General features: G+C 37.6%; 3 protein-coding genes and 1 long non-coding RNA gene across 11 annotated transcripts; 2 read left to right on the top strand and 2 right to left on the bottom strand.

Moving 5' to 3' along the window:
* The first annotated feature begins 461 nt into the window (after nucleotides 1-461).
* Nucleotides 462-9,196, top strand: LOC124213808 (zinc finger CCCH domain-containing protein 18). Of its 4 annotated transcripts, none has more exons than XM_046615463.2 (8): nucleotides 463-797; nucleotides 1,314-1,790; nucleotides 2,059-3,032; nucleotides 3,151-3,644; nucleotides 3,749-4,008; nucleotides 6,798-7,199; nucleotides 8,119-8,499; nucleotides 8,677-9,196. In XM_046615463.2, exons 3-8 carry the CDS (start codon nucleotides 2,075-2,077, stop codon nucleotides 9,086-9,088), a joined length of 2,907 nt encoding a protein of 968 aa, XP_046471419.1. In that variant the 5' UTR covers nucleotides 463-797; nucleotides 1,314-1,790; nucleotides 2,059-2,074; the 3' UTR covers nucleotides 9,089-9,196. The 4 variants fall into 4 exon arrangements, with proteins under 4 accessions (XP_046471422.1, XP_046471419.1, XP_046471421.1 ...); XM_046615465.2 differs by having other exon boundaries at nucleotides 1,314-1,848; XM_046615466.2 differs by lacking the exon at nucleotides 1,314-1,790 and having other exon boundaries at nucleotides 462-797; nucleotides 8,173-8,499.
* LOC124213810 (uncharacterized) lies at nucleotides 7,110-11,604 on the bottom strand. Its single transcript, XR_006881982.2, has 3 exons — nucleotides 11,493-11,604; nucleotides 8,619-11,273; nucleotides 7,110-8,531 (listed from the first exon to the last, which is right to left on the bottom strand). It is a non-coding gene; the product is annotated as an uncharacterized lncRNA (long non-coding RNA).
* Clp (cleavage and polyadenylation specificity factor subunit 4) lies at nucleotides 11,534-17,726 on the top strand. Its single transcript, XM_046615971.2, has 4 exons — nucleotides 11,534-11,879; nucleotides 12,186-12,389; nucleotides 12,966-13,155; nucleotides 14,509-17,726. Exons 1-4 carry the CDS (start codon nucleotides 11,777-11,779, stop codon nucleotides 14,888-14,890), a joined length of 879 nt encoding a protein of 292 aa, XP_046471927.1. The 5' UTR covers nucleotides 11,534-11,776; the 3' UTR covers nucleotides 14,891-17,726.
* Abp1 (Actin binding protein 1) lies at nucleotides 15,285-21,606 on the bottom strand. Of its 5 annotated transcripts, XR_006882047.2 has the most exons (7): nucleotides 21,319-21,606; nucleotides 19,457-19,625; nucleotides 18,902-19,134; nucleotides 18,076-18,253; nucleotides 17,164-17,952; nucleotides 16,872-17,022; nucleotides 15,285-15,463 (listed from the first exon to the last, which is right to left on the bottom strand). XR_006882047.2 is itself a non-coding variant. In XM_046615968.2 (6 exons), exons 1-5 carry the CDS (start codon nucleotides 21,399-21,401, stop codon nucleotides 17,179-17,181), a joined length of 1,437 nt encoding a protein of 478 aa, XP_046471924.1. In that variant the 5' UTR covers nucleotides 21,402-21,606; the 3' UTR covers nucleotides 15,285-15,463; nucleotides 17,164-17,178. The 5 variants fall into 5 exon arrangements, 4 of the variants coding, with proteins under 4 accessions (XP_046471924.1, XP_046471923.1, XP_046471925.1 ...); XM_046615968.2 differs by lacking the exon at nucleotides 16,872-17,022; XM_046615967.2 differs by lacking the exon at nucleotides 15,285-15,463 and having other exon boundaries at nucleotides 16,631-17,022.
* Nucleotides 21,607-21,762: the final 156 nt, after the last annotated feature.

Below are 21,762 nucleotides of genomic sequence, written 5' to 3'. Positions count from 1 at the left end.
TTCCATTCCGTCATCCCGGATTTTTTCATGGGACGGCACCATTACAACTATTTTCCTTTTCATTTCATAGCCCCAACTAACCACGCTTAACTTTAATACGAAAATCTTGCGATAAATCGAAAGTTACTGGATGACATACGCTTGGTTACTCCCATCTAGCTATGTACATTAAAACTGCTAACTAGATTTACTTGAAAGTCGCGAGATCTGCCTGCAGAATCTTAGTATTGCCAAAGTCATAAGACAGACCGCACAAAGAATTCAGTAGAGCAAGTGAAGCACAAGTCCGCTGTAAATACGCATCTTTACTTCGTACATACATACATTTTCTGTTTAAGCTCCGTCAGCTCCGTCTTCAACAAAATTACGACGGTGGCGCCTAAATGTCATTGTGCAACGGTTAGAACGGACTCTAGCCGGAACTAAGAAGTGACGTCACCACCTCAATATGCTGGTTCTTCTATGGCAAAAAATTTTGCCGAGTGAATCGCGGTGGTGATGGGAGTGAGTAAGAAGTAATATTCGTGAGGGACAGGAATATTCGGTTGTCGTGTGAATTATCAAATTTTTCTTTGTCCACTGTCGAATAAAAGGATATAATACCTCATTTAAAATACATGAAAGCTCAATCATTTCCATGAGCTTAAAAAAAAAGTGGCCTGAACATCGGGAATTCGGTATTTGGAGTCGTTGCTGAAAGGCTGAAGGACAAACTAGCCAGGATCGTAGGCGACGCCGGCCGCCTTGAACCTTGTCGGAGTCTCTTCGGCCTTAACAGAGGTGCACGAGGGTCGAAGGTAAGATTTGATAAACGTTTGGTTAGAATCAAAGAGAAAAACGCGCCGTTTATTACGAGACAATAATAACAGCTTGGAACCGAGTAGATTAAAGTTGATTCTTGCGAATCACAAGTAACCTAAAAGGTTTCTTAGTCCAGTAATTGCCAACCGTTTAACGGTCGAACAGAAAATGAAAAAAAATGGACTTACGAAAACGTGTGAAAACAATATCCAACGTCAATGCTGTTGTTATTGGCTCGTGTGCAGTCAACGCAAAACGGTTGTGTGTGCTTATACGCTATATTGAATTATTTTCCCTTATGAAATTCAAAGGAATCGAGGATTAACTGCAAAAATAAACACAGTTTGACTTTTGAAATTATTTTTTATTACATTTTCTCAAATGATTCAACATTTCAATGATACCCTGCTTTTATCCTTGGTCCATATATGACATGGTAATGTATTTAACCTTGTGATAATAATATGTATATGTCTCTCTCGAAAGATATTGGAAACAACGGATTTTTTCAGGTTCGATAAATAATATATACATTTAAAAAGAAAAAAAAAGTTTTCTTGCTCTATAGTATCCGTATATCTAGTGCAGTACAAACAGTTTTGATATAAAAAGTTTTCCTTAGTTCGTGTTGTGCTCGATTGAAACGTTGAAGTTAAAATAACTATCTAATAAACGAAAAAAAGACAAAACAGAACCTACAACGACAAGAAAAACCCAAGTTGAGAAGTTCCGAGTCGCGATAACAAAAAAAAAAAAATGAAAAAAAAAAACAAAATGAATCGAATCGACAAGTATACTTTGTATCTGTGTGATAAATAAGTTCTTCATCAGTTGAGTAAAGTATGCAAATGTTACAAAAAACTTTCAAACAACCAATCAAAGTACGAAACGTCTACAACGGTACGTGGTAAATAAAAAAATGTCCGACAAGGTTACGGAGCGTGCATTTCCCGGTCAAGAGCGAGTCCCATGGGCTATTTACGATACAGGTAAGCCCTGCCACGACGCAACTACAAAAATGTAGCCGAATACTCACGTTGTATTGGGGTAGGTATGATTAGATATTAATTTAAACGAAAAACAAAACAAATAAAGAAAAAACAGAACACCAAAAAAAAAACAGCAATAATAAATAAAAGTAAAGTGAGGGAATTCTAAACCTGTTGCGCACACAAATACTAAAACAAGAATGCCTTCCTTGTAATTTTCAAATAAACATCGTCACGACATAATGTTAACCATACCGATTGTCCACAGGGTAGAATAGTCTACAATGTCCGATTCAGGATCTGATTGTTCATCGGAGGAGGATTACAACAGTTCTCGAGGTAGGGCGATGACTCCAGATGGTTCCATTTCATCCCAATCTGCACCGCAGTCTCCTTCCGATCACTCTGTATCCTCAAGGGGAAAATCACCAGGCCCCATGTCTCTGAGATCACCTAGATCAGGTCCAGCATCACCAAAGTCACAGCAGTCTGGTCCCGTGTCTCCAAAGTCGCCTAGGTTTGATCCAGGATCGCCTCGGTCCAGCCGAAGCTCAGAAAAATCAACGCTGGTCTCGCCCAAGTCTCCTGAATCACCTCGCTCTGATAGGAGCTCACCTAGGTCTCCAATTCAGTCAGGACCAACTTCGCCAAAATCGCCTCACTCTTATATTGACTCTCCAAAATTTTTTGGATCTGCACAGAATTCTGGACAATCTGCAGATAACTCACCGAAATCTCCGGAATCTAGAAATAGCTCGCCTAAAACCTCACGGTCTAAACTCAACTCGCCGAAGTCCCCAAAGTCGCCAAAGTCTCCGACTTACACACATTCTTCAAATAAAACATTATCCTCGCCTAGAGACTCACCAAAGTCATTGAAATCATCCTCGAATAACTCGTTAGCAGATGATCATGAATTTACCAAGTCAGAGAAACGTTCACCAAACTCCAAAACAAACGCCTTTATAGTGCTTGATGGAGAACAGATATCGGATGGTGACATTGATGATGAGCCAGAACCTATTCCTAAATCTAAACCCACACCTATGACTCATGGAGAAGATTTGTCTGATGTATCTGATCTTGACAGTTTGGATGGCGTTGATGAACCTGAGCCTGAAAAAGATCAACGAGTCAACGATGATAAGAAAGAAGAGAAAAATTCAACGGTTACTCTCGTCGAAGAAAGTGAACAGCTCGATTTTGAAGCCGATGGACAGTGGAAAGATGAGCGTGATGATGGTAAGTATCCAGATCGTTGAAAGTTGTTGAAGAGAAGAAGCTTCAGTAATTCTGAAAGGTAGGCTTCATTCTGTCAAAATAACCTCTGATGCTGGATTAATATTTTATTTATCCTTAGGTGAGATAGACACAATACCAGTCAAAGAAAATAAGGAAATTAAGGAAAAAGATTCAAAGGACAAAGAAAATGAAAAAGATAAGTGTAAGGAATCAGGGGAAATAAATGATATAGAGGAAGTTGAGGAGGATGGTGAGAAAGTTGAATCAGAATTGGAGGAGGGAGAGTTAAGTGACGGGGATGATGCACGTCCCGAAGAAACCGAGCCCAGACCAGTGTGTCGGTTTTATAATAGAGGGCAGTGTACGTGGGGTGTAAGCTGCAGATTTCTTCATCCCGGGGTTACTGATAAGGGAAATTACACCATGTTTGATATGGTCAGACCCATGGCTTATCCTCCGCATGCTTCTGGAGCTCACGAGTTTCGACCTCACATAGAAAGACCTCCGATTATGCGGGCACCGCCTGGATTCGGTGCACATCCTCATGCTCCAAAAATAGAGGAACCACCAGCAGAATCGGCTTGGGAACGAGGCTTGAGACATGCTAAAGAGGTGATTTTTCTTTAACAAATGTTCATTAATTTTACAGAATATTTATCGCATGTTTTAGAATCGTTTGTGAACCCCTGTTCTTACGTAAAATGTTGCTTTTATAGATGATGAGGAAGGCGAATAAACGGAAGGAAACTGACATGGATTTTGAAGAGAAAAAAATGAATCTTAGCCTTGGGCAAGAGGAATTGGACCGAGAGGCTGGTTACTATGTAAGAGCTGCAAGTCCAGAACCACCCCCTGAGCGCTGGCCACCAAGAGAAGTGCCGCGGCGCGGTCCTCTTCCAAGAACTACCCCTGAGCGCTACATAGATGAACCTGAAGGATACTATCCACCACCGACGGCACCTCCAGAATATTACAGGTATAAAAGAAGCCAAAAATAACTGTAAAATTATTAGTTTTGATCGAGTATGGATCCCACATTCTTCTTGATTATATTTTTTTTGTAAACAAATAAGAAAGTCATCAATTTTGGATGAAAAATTGAATTTGGTTTTATGGCAAAGATGAAAAATTATCCACGAATACTGTCTAAATTTCAAGTAAATCGGTTAGTCAGTTTTTGAGATATTGTGAGCACTGTAAAACATATCACCAGGCGCAGTGGTTGACATTATTGTCAATCACAATACTGCCTATTAATTGAATATACTATAAAAAAATGTGAATGAATCTCTAAAAAAAAATATGATACACATCCAAATTAAATTGAATAATTGGTTTTTGTGCTATAAATTTTCAAAATTTGTTAACTTTTTCAGCTCCCTTTAGCACTCAGCATTTTTTCAGTCTACTGGTATATACTCCCTTAAGGCAGTCAGTTCTGACCATAATTCAATTTCAAATTTATTCATAAAGCCTGTAGCTAGACAGCACTAAAGGTAGCATAAGGATTTTTAATCAAAATATTCACAGTATCAAAGGACTCACAGCTGAATTTAGATCGACACAACTGATTGAAGAATTCGATATTTTTATACTGACGGAGACTTGACTAGATAAAAGCATATATGGGTACTGGTCACGATAAGTAGACGGTTGAAATACTCTGTTGTTCCTCTTACAGACAGTGCGTTTGAACACGTTGTGGTTAAAGTTACAGTTATCAATGTCTGCTTTATAATTGGAACATTCTATATTCCAACAGCTTCTTCCTCGGATCACTACCCTCAGTACATTGTGTGTGTGTGCAAGCTCATATTTTCAAGCTACCTAAGAATCAAACAGCGACAACGTGATTTTGTTCTGCGACTACAACATTCCAGCCCATAACTGTATTAGGCAGGCCAGGAATTCAGTAGCCAGTGGTATCACAATAACCCTAATATTAGATTCGTAGCAAACTCATTGACTAATCTTTGCAAATCGTATGGTCTCTTTCAACTGAAATACAATGCGAACATCTCAGAGTATATATATAAGATCTATTTTTTACAAGTGCTGTTGATGCTCAATGCCAGACACATGTGCATCCCATTTTTGTTTGTTGTGACCCTTGATATCAAGTTCCTAATAATCAGGACTAACAATATGCGTCATAAGGAAATATATTACGATTTTAAGAGAGTCGATTGTAATGCCATATCCTTAGAACTCTCTGAGTCAAATTAACCAGAAATCTTTATGGAGACAAGTAGTGTGGATGATCTAGTCGAGATCATAAACAGTATTACTATTAATATCATTAATAAGCATGTGCCAAAGATTATCGTTAGGGATAGCACCTTCCCAAAATGGTTTTTCAAAGAGCTAATTTATAATATAAGGAGAAAAAACAAATGCACCAGCTCTATAAGCTATATATAAGTCCGAATATTATTACTGTCAATTTGAAGTACTGAGAGCATTATGTAAGTTACTCGCTAATCGTGATGAGTCAAATTTTGCTGATGAAACTGAAGCAGCACTGACTGCTGCTTACCATAAGGTTTTTAAGTATGTTAGTTCCATAAAAAGTAAGGGTACTATTCCCTTAACCGTGCATTGTGGTGATAAAATTGCGGATAGTAGGCGTATCTGGTATTCTGCTTATGTAGTTAAAATCGTGTGTCTGTGGTCGAACGCAAATATGTTGGGATGAAAATTTGTGTTTTTGAAGCTATACTTGTCCTGTATGGTGTTGGGCAGGGTTTACATTTGGGTCCGTTAGTATTTCTAGTTTTTATAAATGTTGTTAAGTTTAGTATTAAGCACTGTTAATTTCTTTTATTTGCTGATGACGGTTTTCAGCGTTGTTAGGGATCAAAGTGATATGGATGTGCCACAAAGTGACCTTGACTCATTCTTTCAGTGGTGCGGATTTAATGGGCTCAAATGTAATATTCAAATGGTTTAGTATACGTTTTGACATAACAGAACTGCTGCCACCTGTCTTATTTTTAAACTGGTGCTCTTCGAATATAAACTGCGAATGTTGAGCACACCAAAGATTTAGGTATTATCTGTGAAAGGAAACTTTCTTTTAATAATTACGTTGACTATATTAAGATTGCCGCACTTGAGCGAATTAATTTATTGAAGAGATTTACGAGAAAGTTCAGCTGCCAAAATTCATTTCGTACCTTGTACTACAGCTGTTATATGGAATCCGTTCCTAAAATACCAAATTACTTGTCAAGAAAGGGTGAATCATACCTTCCTTAGATATGTAGCATTTAGAATAGGTCCTACCTAGATCACATGGCATGATTACTCTCTTATAGCAGGTCTCTTAAATATTCCTAGTCTTGAATCCGTTCAGTGCAGGAGTGACATATTTGCCTACAAAATTCTTACCAATGTCATTCAGTTTACGGAATTATTGAGCGAATTAAACTTTAATATACTTGGTAGACTTGTAAGAAAGACCATAGTGTATTTCACTGAGTTTCTACTCAGCATTGCCTTTTAACTTCATGCTCGAAAAATACGGCTGAGTAAGTTGTGCAACAGTAGCTTTGCATGGCTTGATCCTCATAGCTCAAGTTTGGCCATAACTAAACTGTCTGCAAAGTGTCTACTTACATATGAGTGATGTATTCGCGCGTCATCTGAAGTTTATTTGATTTTGTATTTCTAATTATTGGACTTATCCCGTTGAATGAATCAATAAATAACTAACTAACTAATTAATTAATTAATTAATGAAATGAATAAACTTGGTTTGCGCAGACGAGTGCACTACAAACCGGAGCCCCGTCCAGGTCCAGAGTACAGAGAGCGCATAGAATATCACACAGCACCGCGGGCTGCTCCACACTCAGTTTCCCCACCTCCACATCCACGTGAAAGGGAAAGGGAGAGGGAACGAGAACGTGACAGGGAGAGAGAATACTATGAGAAGTACGAAAAGAAGCACAAACGTCCTTCGAGAGAGGTAATAGTGGAACGCATTCCGCCAAACAAACCATGGAGAGAAGAAGAGCCACCTGCGCCTGAGAGAGGAAGAGGAGACGAGTGGGCAGATCCTTGGATGCGGCGCAAATCCCCGTCAGCCATACGGCGTAATCCTGCTGCAACCAGAAGACCAAGAAGGCAGTCTTACTCATCGGGATCTTCATACTCTTCTACAAGGTTAGCAATATTTGTACATTGCCAATTCTTATTCTTCAATCTTACTTCATTTGGCTCACTTTACTATACTCCATCCTATGAAAGAACAGACTTACTGTACATGGACGAGTAAGTTAAGAGAAACAAGAAGTCCAATTACAGGCTACCCAGTACTTTGAGTTTTCAGTAACTTATGGTAACGCTTCTTGTTCCCGCCGTGTTGAAATAGACGAGTTTTCTCTTGGTTGTAAGTCTGTGTTCTCACTGGATATAGTATACATTGATATTTTAGTAAACAGGTGATTTACATTTGTAAAACAGCGTAAGAAACTTTTTATTAGAAACACATGGTATGACAGTGGGAAAGTTGAATAACATTGGCTAGAATATATATGTTTTTGATGCTTGCATTTTTATCAGGTCTAAGAGAAATCGACCAATTTATAATTACATTTCATTTTTTAATACTGTCACTTATTGATAGAAATCTATAAATGAAAGCTGAAATATTGAATTTGTCTTTAATGAACAGCTTTCTTTTAAAGCAATCCTTCTTTATCTCTGTATTTCATCATTTGATACCTACAATATACCATACGTTCCTATCGAAAAAGCCTACCATATCTATTCGCGTTTCAATACTTTTACTATGTGGTTGAAAGACACAAAATTACTCCAGAAACGATCAATGCTGCTAGTAACAATCTGATCAACCTTTTGGTACTGGATTTATCAACCTGTTTTAAGACATCAGCAGATGTTATATGATCTTCAATTTCTTCTAAAAAATTCAGTCCATTTGCATTTAATTTACACTTTTGAAACTATTGCAAAATATATTACTACAACTCATTTAATGTTAAGTTATCGGCATTATTGATCAGTTAAGACATTAGGAAGTTTAGAAAATCTGAATATGAGAGTGGTATAATTATTTTAGCTCTAGCCGTAGCTCGAGTCGCTCTAGCTACAGCTCTTATGACTCCCTGTCCAGGTCCCGATCTCCTTCCCCTCCCTCTAGGTCCCGCCCAGGCGGCAAGGGGGGGAAGCCTCCTACATCACCTTCACCTTCCATCCCTGCGCCTGCGACAGTTCAACCTCAGAGAGGAGCCATGCTGATGAACCCACCGGCGCCGTCTCCTCGCCCCCCAAAGGGGTCCATATCTCCCACAACTGGTACCCTGCACCGGCGTGCAGGTCTTAATCCACCCGCTCCAAGCCCCCTCTCCTCGCATCAACGTCATCATGAAAAGACTAGAGACAAAGCCGCCATTGCTGCAGCTGCTGTCGCAAAAGTCATCAAAAGTCGCTCACGTTCCAGGTAATGATAATCATTTGATTTTGAGCCCATTTCTGTTGGTTTTTAATGGATTTTTACGTTATTGCGGTGCAAATTTGACACTTTCAATTGCACTTTGAACTACATCAGTTGCTACGTACTCGTCAGAATTTGATGTATAAAGAATAATTGCAACTTGAACCATGACTTTTTGTTCAGGTCGTCACACAGCAGTACTGGTTCCGATAGCAGTGGCACTAGTAGTGATTCGAGTGAATCAAGCTATTCGTCATCTTCAAGCGGTACGAGGAGACGAAAAGGTTCTTCACCGCCTCAAAACCGTAAAGAATCGAAGAGCATAGATGCCCTAAAATTAAGTGGAACTAAGCAACAGATCAAGCTTACATTAAAGCCATCAAATAATGCGGTAGCTGTCAAAAAAGTTGATCGCAGTGCCACTATTGCAGGAAAGAAAAGGCCGGTTGAATCCCCGCCGCATGTTGATAGCAAGGCTAGTGCAGCAGCAGCAGCTGCAAAAGCTGCTAAAAAGGCGAGCTCTCGCCGTGAGGAGTTATTGAAACAGCTTAAAGCTGTGGAGGACGCGATTGCTCGTAAACGTTCTAAAGTATGACCTAATCGCTGTCTAATTCAGGGAATATTACGTACATTAGTTTGAAGTTGCATAATTAGCTGTTATAATTATACGATAAAAATAAACATGCTAATATTAATTGTATAAGCGGATTGATTACATACAATAATTAGTAAAGTATGAAAGAATTGTTTTTAAACAAGACATGTACCGTTTATAATGCAACGTAATAGACGCTGCATTGAAGCGGCATTTTTTTTTTTCTAAGATATGAAGAATTATACATACATTCATTCGACGACTCTTTTGCTTTGTAAGTGCTTGTTATCTTTTGAATTGTGGCCCTGTTTGTATGTTAACACTGGGTTTGCAAGTTCCTGGGTTTTTGGGAAAGACTATAGCATAATATTATCTATTAAAAGATTTCTCTACTCTAGTGCTCTGGGTGCGATCGCAAGCTTCTAAGCGAAATTTGTTCTACTTTTTTCGTTAGCTAGGAAAATGTATTGTGTTACTTCCTGATTCGAATACTATTCCTACTCGAACTTCCTAAGTGTGTCCGTATTTATTTATGGTTTGTTTACATCTAACTCCTATTCTCCAGCATGGTCATGCAGTTGAATTGGGAATTGAGGATCGTTCTGTCTACATTTGGAGTATGGAGAGATTCTTCTTTACCTTTATGGTTAAAGGGTGAGGAGTATGGGAGAGATACTTGAGCCCCTAGCACAATGAGAGGGAATAAGAAATAGGAATGACAAATAAGTCCTACGATTGGCGTAGCTTTTCCAAAGCGCGTGGTGATTGGCTAATTAATATTTATTATTACTTTTTATTTCGTTTCATTCTGCAGGGTATGAAGGGCAGACGTAAGGACGATCTCCGTGAACCTTTCTTATCTCCTTAGAAATCTAATTGAACCTTGATTGCTAAGCGCCAATCATAGGGTTACCCTTATTACTTATGAGTGCTATTCTGGCTTGTTGAACCATTATTTATCCCTTTGTGCCTGATAGTTTTCCAGTTGAAAACCCATATGAGATACTTCTTACCTCTACTCTCCATAGTGCAGGGGTTCTAAAGCGTATTTTTTCCTGGGTGTCGGAACATCTGAGTGGAACGCTCGTATATTTTATTTTTTATTACTATTCCATGTCACTAACACTACTAATAAACTCCAAGTGTGAGAATCTTGTAACCAGAAATTACGATCAAACCATCTAACTATTCAAAATATCCCTGGTTGGAATATGTATAATAATAATAAACCTTAATCAAAACCTAATAGTGTTACAAAATCTTGCATCATAGAAAAATACAATATCATTGTTTAGTACTACAATTGACTAACACTCATTATACCTAATTGTATGTTATATCATTTGCGAACGCGGAGTTTGGAGCCGTACCATAGGCAACCTATGTTACACTGTAAAATACACAATAAAATACGCATAACACAATTAAATCATCATACATCATCATACATCATACAGAGTATTAAAGTTCGGAACCAAATTTTGAATGTTCGGATGTTCAAAAAGTGACGTCACCCAAAATTTTTTCTCTCTGACGTCATCGATCTATAGTAATCGTAGGCGACGAAAATCAGCTCGCCGAATTCCTCAGTCCGGAAACAACCGCGCAGTAGAGAGGACGTGTGAGAATCGCGCTCCACAGATTTCGAGTACTAGGTTCTCTACCGCCTGGATCCTGCGCTCCAGATCAGCTACCTGGTGAACCTCGACTTCCACGACAAGCGCTGCGTAGTTTCTGCGCTCCAGGTCCGCTACCTGGTGAAACTTCCAGGACAAGCGCTTCGTGGTTTCTGCGCTCCAGGTCCACTACCTGGTGGAACTTGACTTCCATGACAAGCGCTCCGTGGTTCCTGCGCTCCAGGTCCGCTACCTGGTGGAACTTGACTTCCATGACAAGCGCTCCGTGGTTCCTGCGCTCCAGGTACGCTACCTGGTGAAACTTGACTTCCAGGACAAGCGCTCCGTGGTTCCTGCGCTCCAGGTCCACTACCTGGTGAAACTCGACTTCCAGGACAAGCGCTCCGTGGTTTCTGCGCTCCAGGTCCGCTACCTGGTGGAACTTGACTTCCATGACAAGCGCTCCGTGGTTTCTGCGCTCCAGGTCTGCTACCTGGTGAAACTTGACTTCCAGGACAAGCGCTTCGTAGTTTTGGCTGTCCAGATCCTTTACCTTGTGGATTTCGACCCTAATTATGAGTTTCAGTGCACGTTTACAGCCTCATTTCTATATTTCTCATTTTGAGGAAGAAATTCGTCGGCAAAGGTCATTGTTAAACAACTTGCAAAATTATCTCGTCTCCTTTGCTGTTTTTTTGACAGGTTATGGAAAGGTTTTCTCAGACTCATTATACTGTTAATATGATTACGCCCTTATATTATTACATTATATAATTTGAAACGTATACCTTGGATATTGTAACTGCCAGTAGGTGATGTTCAACGATTAAAGTACGATTTAAATGAACTAGTTCACAAAAATTAGCGTAACAGGCACGAGACCTTACTGTCTAATTAGTCATACAAGTGTCGTTCGTTGCGCATCGGGTGTTGGATAAGTGGAAGCAGTGTGTTGTCTAGTTATATTTGATTTGATTCATGCCCACGCAGTACTTGAAAATTTGAATATGGCTACCCTTGTAAACTGAGATGCGAATTCAACGTGATAAGTGGAAAACAATTTGTTATAAAAATGGAGTGCATTGTAGCTAACGTGGAACACATGAAATTTGACATAGAAATCGCTCTGGACGAACAGTATGGAGCCCTGCCGTTACCTTTCACGGGGATGGACAGTATGTATTACGAGTTTTGCTCATAAAAATTGAGGTTATGCTCGATTCATGCGCGACTTATACGGTAGAAAAACATTGATATTTTATTGCTGATTTTGTGCTTTACCGCTTCATTTTACCTGGTTATACTAAATCATTAAATTTTGATTTGTTTTTATTTCTCTTTCATATTACATCATATCATATTACCATTCCCGCCTCATTAAGGTACTCCAAGTAAACAAACTTGCTGTCAAAATTTGACTGTTCATTCTGGATGTATATTGCTCTAAGACTATTTTTGATCAGTTTGTAAAACTTTCACAGAATCCATCGCTGCAGTATGTCAATTTTATCCACGGGGAACCTGTGTCAAAGGAGGCTCTTGCCCTTTTAGACACGTCAGAGGGGACAGAACCATTGTATGTAAACACTGGTTGCGAGGCCTCTGCAAAAAGGGAGACCAGTGCGAATTTCTTCATGAATATGACATGACTAAGATGCCTGAATGCTACTTCTACTCCCGATTCAGTAAGAGATCACTTTATACAGAATTCATTGTTCGTTTCACATTTTGCGTTGACAAGAAATTGCTTATGTCATTTCACTGTTTTCCAATTCACTTGCTACTTTCCAAACATTTTTCCTCAAACAGAACTTGATTCCATAAAAATGATGATTGCAAGTGACGAATATGTAACTGTATATACTCTTTCATTATTTACCTGTTTGATATTTATGTATAAAAAGGCATTCAAAGTCAAGATTCGTTTATTCAATTCAGAACAAGAAAAAGTGATACTTTTCATTTCAATTTTGGTAGTCTGTTATCATTATAGCTATTGGACAATACATGTGGGGCCTTGTCTTGTTCAAGATTAGAATAAGAAAAACGAGTTGCATTTTTTTTTAGGAAACAATTATGGAATTTATTTCAAAAAGTACTTTGGAAAAGTAGAATATGGATTTTCACAAATATGCGGTTAATGAAAAACATATTTCTTAGTTACATTCTTGTCGAATTTTCGATGTCAATGAAATTCCTTCTGGGACACTGCTCTGGTTACTGATTAAAAAAATGTAGATAATGTTAATCCTTGATTTCAGATGCGTGCCACAACAAAGAATGTCCGTTTCTTCACATTGATCCTGAGACAAAAGTTCGTGATTGTCCTTGGTACGATCGCGGATTCTGCAGACATGGTCCTCTCTGCCGGCATAGGCATGTACGAAGGGTTCTATGCATGGCATATCTAGCCGGGTTTTGCCCAGAAGGACCAAACTGTAAATTCATGCAGTAAGTTACAAGAATATTGATTTATCATCTGTGTATCCTTTATTTTTATCTAACAACCAATTTCATATTACAGAATTAGAGAATTAATTCATCTGTTTTAAAATAATGTGATTTTGATTTATTACACCATTACATTGCTTCTGAAACACAAGAATCACATACATTGGAAATCTTGAAAATCCTTGAAATTTGAGGTTTGTTTTTATATACATTTCCAAACTCGGGAGTCATGCAATAGTTTGTAAACAGCCGATTTTTCAACTGCGGACCAGGTGCAAAGGTAAAACAATTGCGACCCAATTTTTTTTCAATGTGCAATGTCTAACAAATATCTGTTCCAAGGCAACGTTGTTATATTTCAATTTTGCTAGAACTTATTTGCTTTATTGTGAGATCAAAAATTGCCTGTTGTGCAGTTTCACAAATACATCGAATAGGATCTTTTATGGCGCAAAGCACGTCATAGAAGATACCAAACTTATCATGTATATCATGTATATCATGCTAATGTTTGTTATTATACTATGTTGATGACTTGGCAATTGGGTTTTTTTACTCTAGCGATATTTACATTTGAGTTTCGTCGCGAAGAGACACATTTTTGACAGTGTGTGAAGCTTGTTGATGTGTGCACACATGTGCTATATGTGGAATTTTGTGAATTTAATTCGCTTAACCACTTAAACGGCGGGCCGTTTATTATTGCTGATATGAAATACAACATATCATATTATTAGCGAGAAAAATTTGCTAGATAAGCACTTATCTAGCAATAATATATCTAATCAATAATATATATCTAATAAATGGCCCGCCGTTTAAGTGGTTAAGTGAATTAAATTCCCAAAATTCCACATATAGCACATGTGTGCAGACATCAACAAGCTTCACACACTGTCAGAAATGCGTCTCTTCGCGATGAAACTCAAATGTAAATATATTCAATGGCACACGAAAAGAACAATCTTCGAAATACAGGTGATGAGAGAAATTAACGACACTGTAGTCAGGGCGGCTAGGTGGTCTAGTGAAGTGAATCTCCGGTAACGCATCTCTAGATACCAGGTTCGATTCCTGGCTCTGTCGTTAATTTTTCAACTTACCTGAAAATTTCGAAATTGTACTCTTATCTAGCGATATTCTTCTTCATAAAAGTATTGTAATTCATGCTATTTCAATATTAGAAGACAACAAAATAACTGTTGAATTGGAAATTACAAATTTTTGGAAAACTTCGGTGTTTTGGCACCTCCAAGTTATTTTTAGTATGGGCTGTACACTCAAATATAATTCCCGGGTTTCGGATCCCCCTCAGCAATTGCATTCCATTACGTTATTTACGTTTTGTTCCAGTCCTCGTTTTGAGCTGCCTGCAGTCCAAGATATGCAACCAAAGGAAGGAAAGAAGGTGATGATAACATGCCACTTTTGTGGTGAAGGTGGTCACAAAGCAATCTACTGCAACAAGATGCCTCCTGATATTAGAGAAGCTCAAGCAAGGCAAGAAATGGAGGGTGGTGGCCAGGGAGCACATCCTCCACATCACCACATCAATTCACACAGCGGTCCCCCTCCACGAGGACCTCAGAAACCTTTGGAAGAGGTGACATGTTACAAGTGCGGTACAAAAGGACACTACGCGAATAAGTGCCCAAAGGGACATTTAGCTTTCCTCAGTCACACTGGAGGAGCAGCGGCAGCTGCCAGTGGTCAAAATCCAAGTTACAGACGATGAGTAGTTCGTCATATGTTGGAAGTATGATCATTTTATTCTTTGAAATCACTTGAATATAATGGTACTTGTACGTATTATAATAAAATAAGAATAAAACAATTATATTGTACATAGACCGGTTAGTCTGAAACTCAGGACTCAAAAAAGAACATTTCATCACAATTTTATATCAGATGTACTTAAAGGTGGCTGAAAAAAAAATCGAAGAAAACGTCTTCGGATTCTCACTGTCTTACACTTCAGAGTTTTAGTTTTGCAGCTAACAATGTACAAGGAGGTTCATATGTAAACAAAACAGTAATTTCCTTTGGTTTGTGTATTATTCAAGCCTGTTAAAATTGAGATTTCATTTGAAGGCAAAACAATTGTACAAACACGGTCTCATAGTCCAATCTCATTTTAACTCATTTTTACTTTCAACAATTATACAACAATGCAGGGGTAAGAGATAGTGAAAATGAACAAAGCATTTTTTGACTCTCCCCGGTGTCTGTTGTAAAATTTTTAAACAGAAACACCATACACAGCGCAACATTGTCACCGCCGATAGGCTGCCGTCAACCGTAAATATATCTGAAATGTGAAAAATAACGAATTACAAAACATGAATGTTACAAGAGTCTCATGCTTTGACACAAACATAGAGGATAATTTTTCTATGGGATGGTAAGAAACGTGAATCATAAAATATTCAGGGTTTAAAGAAGGAAAAAATTTGGATTTATGACATTTGTGTCAAGTGCAATCGTTAACGACATGTAAGAGTCAACTGCGTGTTCTTTTACGGAATGGAATATTTCTCCATTCATGATATGACACTGTATCAAAAAGTATGGCATATCTCTGGCCTAAACTTAATGAATTATGACATACTAAGATCTCACGAATTGTTAGCGAGTAACACATATTACGGTTTGCTACACTCAAAACTTAGCAAAAATCAAGTTGATATTGCATCTGGCTTAAGAAATATCGAGAAAACACATTTTACCCGTTTTTATTCCTTTTGTAAGTGAATTTTGAAAAATGCTGTGTTTCGTTTTTAGGTATTTCAATGAGTAGTCGTTAAAAGCAAAGCAGAGTCGCCATCTTACCGGACCAAAGAAATATTGAGAAATTTACGAAAACACGTTTCATCCCTAGAAATCAAGGTCCAAAATCCTTTGTTATTCGGTGCTTAAGTTATGAAAGGAATATACTTCCTAAATTTCATGTATATGGATCTAGAGGTTTGTACTGGGCATTGGTGAGTCACTCTGGACATCTTCTTCATACAATTATCCACAATGGGTATCGCTAACACAGAAAAACTCTAGTACCCAAATGTTCAGGTACCGTAATAAGTCAGATTATTCTTTTACATCAAGTTGCAGTGATTAGCTGAAGGGTAGCTAGTTAGCTAGAAAACAGTACAATAGTTTTCTCCCGAGAGTTCAGTATTAGGATTACTCGAGCACATATTCAGTGTACCTACATCTCCTCTGGTAGATTTTGACTGCTTCAAGGCTACCAGTATCGTCTGCTACAATCTATTTAATCTACATAGGAGACAACACGGGTGGCCTTGAATCGGTAAGAATCTACCTCAAGAGGTGTACCTCACACTTTTTCGATCCGTTCTCATCCTAATTTCGCTATGTTGAATAATCTAGATGGGTATAGGGAACGAAATCAATTTTACAGAAAGGATTTCGGTCAGGGCATAAATAAATTAAGTGGAAAAGTATGCGAATGCATTAGTTAGCTTAATAGACAACTGTAGAAATTTATTATGCAACGACATATTTGTAGCTTAGAGAATTTTTAAATTCATTTTTCATTTGTATTCAACGAAGTCTTCGAAACTGGATAATAGATTTTGGAGAAAACACGGTTATTGTGTTTCGAGGACAAATGAAATTATATAAAAATGATTCAGTTGTTCTTTATCTAGTCACTGCTACTTCATATAGAAGAATAATAATATGACTCCTTTCAATACTTGAGTTTTTCCACAGTTCTGATGAGTTACTGGCACCTTGTAGAAGACCCCTCTGTACGACTTTACTGGACTCATGTCTGGTAACTCATCAAATTTAGGTAATATTGTGTGCCATTACTTTTCAATGCAGAATTTGATGCAGTTTCACATTCTGTGAGAAAAAATTGACCATTCCATTAGAAAAAAACCAAGCTGACTCTTGCTAGTTATTAAGGGTTGCGGTTGAAACAAAAATCACCCTGTATAATGTACTTCATCACTAAAAGTGAACCAAAAAATACCCCATACTTACATTTTATTGGAAATGTTACTCAATAACTTCTACGTAATTTGCTGGGAATAAACCATAGGTTCCATCGGGTCCTAAGCCTTGCCACCATCCTTCATCTATTGCGTCAATATGCGTAATTACATCTCCAGGGTCGAATGTAATCTCGGTATTATCGGCAGCTTGGTAGTCGTAGAGAGCCCTTGCTTTCATTCCTTCGTTGTTCGGGTCAAAGTAAACATACGAGCCTTCTTCGAGCTGGTTATAGAGCTCTGTTTCAGTCTCCTGAACGTTAAGCTCTGCAGTTTCTTCTATATCAGGCTGAAGATTATGCGATTTACTATCCTTAGGTTGACTTTGTGGAGATGCAGTAATCTGCGCTGCTAGTGGAGCATCAACGTGAGACTGCAAGATTTCTGGTTCTGTCTCAATTACTTTTCCAGTATTTTGAATTGGTATTTGTGGGTCGATATTCACTTTAGCCACAGTTTCAAGGATGCGATTAACAATATTGTTCGATTCGACACGAGTTTCAAGTTCACTCGTCTTTGGGACAAATGACACGCTCTTCATTTGGCCAGCTGCTGTATTTTGTTCAAAAACAGCCCTAGCATTTATGGTTCGCTGCGCGATTAGTTGCTGCGTTTCTTTACTACGTTGTCTACGCAATTCTTCGCTGCGCGATTTTCTTTCTTCATCTGAGTCAGTGTTTCGTTGAGTTTCAGTGTTCTGTTGATTCCGGAAATTTGTTATCTCTTGAGCTCGCAACTCTGCTTGTCTGTGTTTTGTCACTATACTTTCCTTAGCTGTAACCTGCATCCCGATATTAGAAAAAAAAGATACAATTAATTAATGGCATTTTAATTTATAGCCTTCAAATTGCTTATGTTTGTGATTTTTCAAATTTCTTCAAGTGTTAGCATGTTCATTTCTTACCTGTGCATCTCTAAGTTCACTTTCTTTTTCTTCCCTAGAACGGCGTTCTAGTTCAAGTTTTACACGCTCCTGGTCTCGTCGTGAACGCTCTTCTTCAAGTCTCTGTTTTTCTTCGAGTTCCTCTCGCTGCCAGAACTGGTCACGCTCGCTGGCATTTATTTCCTGTTCAGGTATCACTCTAAACCAAAGATAAATATTAATTATAATACAATCCGTCTTCAAATGTGATAAACAAGCCCAGGGATTTACTCAACTGACTATTAAGCTTTCTCTTTTCGCAGAAAGCAGTTTTCTAGAATTTCTGTAGAATATCATGTAAATATTTGTATAGTCCACTTTTATTCGTAAAAATTTCTTTTCTCTCAGAAGAAGAGGTTCTGTTGCAGAAAGAGAGAAAATTGTAAGGAACAATATTAGATATCAATGATGAAATTTTTAGTAAATTCATATTCTCTCTTGAAATAGACTTTGTCAAGGTTTTAACTTGTTTATGTCATTGTTTTCTCAATCATCTGTTTAAACAGATTTTTTTAGAGTAAATATTGAAATTTCGTTCGAATTTGAGTTTCGGTTTTATATAATTGCCGACAAACTGTTCCAATCGGTGTCTCAAACTTCGTCTTGATATTAACTAAAAAGTAAAGTGGTAGCATACCGGTTTCATTCTTAACATCAGATTACCAAGAGTTATCAACTTTTCATGATGCCATGTACACAGTGCTAGCGTATAAAATTATATCTAAAAAATTATGTGCGGTTTATCTTACAAGCTTGTTGACTAATATAAGTAAAGAATCTCCTGTCAATCATTGTAATTCATATTAACCTGCGGTACGTGGTGCCAACTGGGCCTAATTGGCCACCATTTTCACCTCGAGGTTCATTAAACTTATAGCTGGAGCCAGTGGCACGGGCTAATTTGTCCATTATCAGATCAACTTCGACTTCTTCTTCTGTACGTGCGTTTATAGTAACATGAGCTCCTTTTAACAGTTTTTCTATATCCCTGATGTGATTAGCGCAGGTTCCTTTCCTCACAATTGGCGCCCCTTCTCCCTGCTATTTTTTGAACCAGGAAAACAATTGGATTGTAAAATTGTTTTTTATTCAATACAATGAATATCTTAAGAGCAAAAATTTATAATTCTGAGTACAAGACGAAAGAATGAAGAGATTGAGTGCAATAACGGTATAACCCACGGCGTTTCTGCTTTCAATGATATTTCAGGCATAAGGGTGTAAGCCTCTTTTGATTTTTGTGGGTTTCACCTTTTCAACTCTTAGCCTTCGATAAAATGAAGTAAAGAATAGTGGGCAAATAGAAAACATTCCTATTCAATTGGATTTCTTTTTAATAATAGGGTAGTTATCATCTTCTTACCCAATTTATCAAAACACATTTTGGCAGACTTGTTTTTTCATCAATGACGCGGCAGAATGCGTACATTATTTTGCCACTGTTTAATTCTTCGATCATTTCCTGTAGTCCTCCATCGCCTGTGCTGACTAACTTCAAATCGTTGCTTTGACCCTCGTAACTAAACAGAGCCCTGAAAGTGAACATAAGTACTGCAGGTGACGTAATTTCCTTCAAGTCATTGCCTTATACATATAAAAATAATATACATATAGGCCAAGGACGTGTATTTTTCTATGTAATGAAATACAGCAAAATCTGAAATAACCATTTGTGGTTCCTAAAATTGCTCTGAACTTTGTTTTATATTATTTCTAAAAAGTCATTTAACTGTCAATAGATTGATCACAGGTACAATTCATGGAGTCTGCAAATATTACATGTATATTAGAGCGTTTCAAAAAAACCGACTATTTTTTTTTTTTCGACAAACATTGAAAAATCTTCCGAGTGTCCCTCAAAAATGACCTCGGTAAAATATGAGCTCTTAATATTGATATTTGGAGGTGGCGATTCTCAATTTTCTATTTCCCATTTAAATAACATGGGGAAAAATTTTTTTAAAATGTAGAATTTTATTGCTCGAAAACGATTCAGTGTGAAGATATAAACAAAACATATTCTTGTAAGAAATTTTACGCTCTACAAAAAAGATCTGAATGAAGATTTGCGTAAGGTAAGTCGTTTCGGAGTTATCAGGCCTCAAACATCGAACCGTCGAAATAATGATGTTATTAATTTATAAATGTTACAAAACTGACTCATATCGTTGATTAATCAAATTTATTAATTAACATTTCATTGGAAGTCTATAGTTTGAATTTTAAAATCAGTAATATTGTGTTTGCATTTATAAATTAATAACATCATTATTTCAAACGGTTCGATGTTTGAAGCCTGATAACTCCGAAACGACTTACCTTACGCAAATATTTATTCAGATCTTTTTTGTAGAGTGTAAAATTTCCTCCAAGAATATGTTTTGTTTATATTTTCACACTGAATCGTTTTCGAGCAATAAAATCCTAAATTTAAAAAAAAATTTTTCCCATGTTATTTAAATGCGAAATAGAAAATTGAGAATCGCCACCTCTAAATATCAATATTAGGAGCTCATATTTTACCGAGGTCATTTTTGAGGGACACTCGGAAGATTTTTCAATGTTCTTCGAAAAAAAAAAAATAGTCGGTTTTTTTGAAACACTCTAATGTATATCGCACAACCATCCAAGCTACTGTTCAAATTTTTCGGTGTTTAGAATGCGCGAAGAAAATTTTATACATCTTTACGGTGATACAGTAATAATGCAATGATTTTAAATAATACATTTTCATTTTTATGGCATTGTTATATACGTGTAAAAAGTCAATTAATAACTGTTGATTAAAAGCAATATAGTATGTGTAGAATATATCAAATATATATACACAGTGATATCATTTATCCGGGATACTCTCGGTCTCATTTCCTCCAATAATCAAGGTCTTGCTGTACTCACTAAACATGTTGACGATATTGTTGTTATTATAAATATACACGCCACTATTGGCTTAATCGGAAAGCATTGAATTGTATGACAAAAGAAATGAAGATGGTTAATTGATGTACGACTGTGGCCAATGTTAAACAATTAACACAAGAGTAACGGTTTACAGTGTTTATAAATAATTAGATATTGTTCGTTGATTGCTGAAAGCAGGTGAGTAGTTATGATGTGGATAAAAATATAGACATCGTTCCTTATAGTTGGTTAAAACACTGTTTGATAGTAAAATAAAAGAAAACACGTTTGTCAATACGTATAAATATTGAACGCATGACTTACCAATCTATGGTGGATTTGTCGTCGACTACGCTTCGCCATGCGGCGCTGAGCGATTCTTTATTTTTCGTCAGATTCACTGACATTTTGAAATTTAATACATATCAACGCCGGAAAACTGTGACTAAGAAATATTATCCGATCCAAGTGACACCGAGGGAACCGAGGGTTTTCACACAGGTGCACGAATGTCATGTAACGTTATACATAAATGCTCATATTTTTTCGTTCTTTTTTACCTGTCAGCGGAATGTCAGTCAACGCCCGACTAGTACCAATGTTGTGTAACCACTGTACGTACCTAAATTCCCTAGGGATTCGTCAAGTTTTGTTCGTATGGTAAGAAAGGACTTATCAACTGGGGGACATGAGAGGGAAAGAACTGCTGGGCAAGCGCGTCCAGCTACCCCCACTCCATGGGGAGAGTGACAGAGAGGGCAGGAGAAT

The sequence above is a fragment of the Neodiprion pinetum genome, chromosome 3 (genome assembly GCF_021155775.2).
Source record: "Neodiprion pinetum isolate iyNeoPine1 chromosome 3, iyNeoPine1.2, whole genome shotgun sequence".
NCBI lineage: Eukaryota > Metazoa > Arthropoda > Insecta > Hymenoptera > Diprionidae > Neodiprion > Neodiprion pinetum.
Note: the sequence above shows the minus strand (reverse complement) of the source record. Positions and strands in the feature narration are given on the sequence as shown.

What these genes read in the sequence shown, in the direction of transcription:
- Clp (XM_046615971.2), top strand. Translation starts at nt 11,777, where the DNA reads ATGGAGTGCATTGTAGCTAACGTGGAACACATGAAATTTGACATAGAA. An exon ending in ACCTTTCACGGGGATGGACA is followed by an intron (nt 11,880 to 12,185) that starts GTATGTATTACG and finishes AAACTTTCACAG; the next exon opens with AATCCATCGCTGCAGTATGT. An exon ending in CTACTTCTACTCCCGATTCA is followed by an intron (nt 12,390 to 12,965) that starts GTAAGAGATCAC and finishes CCTTGATTTCAG; the next exon opens with ATGCGTGCCACAACAAAGAA.
- LOC124213808 (XM_046615462.2), top strand. Translation starts at nt 2,075, where the DNA reads ATGTCCGATTCAGGATCTGATTGTTCATCGGAGGAGGATTACAACAGT. An exon ending in GCTTGAGACATGCTAAAGAG is followed by an intron (nt 3,645 to 3,748) that starts GTGATTTTTCTT and finishes TTGCTTTTATAG; the next exon opens with ATGATGAGGAAGGCGAATAA. An exon ending in TCTTCATACTCTTCTACAAG is followed by an intron (nt 7,200 to 8,118) that starts GTTAGCAATATT and finishes TAATTATTTTAG; the next exon opens with CTCTAGCCGTAGCTCGAGTC.
- Abp1 (XM_046615968.2), bottom strand. Translation starts at nt 21,401, where the DNA reads ATGTCAGTGAATCTGACGAAAAATAAAGAATCGCTCAGCGCCGCATGG. An exon ending in AATGTGTTTTGATAAATTGG is followed by an intron (nt 19,135 to 19,456) that starts GTAAGAAGATGA and finishes TTCAAAAAATAG; the next exon opens with CAGGGAGAAGGGGCGCCAAT. An exon ending in GTTGGCACCACGTACCGCAG is followed by an intron (nt 18,254 to 18,901) that starts GTTAATATGAAT and finishes TCTTTGGTTTAG; the next exon opens with AGTGATACCTGAACAGGAAA.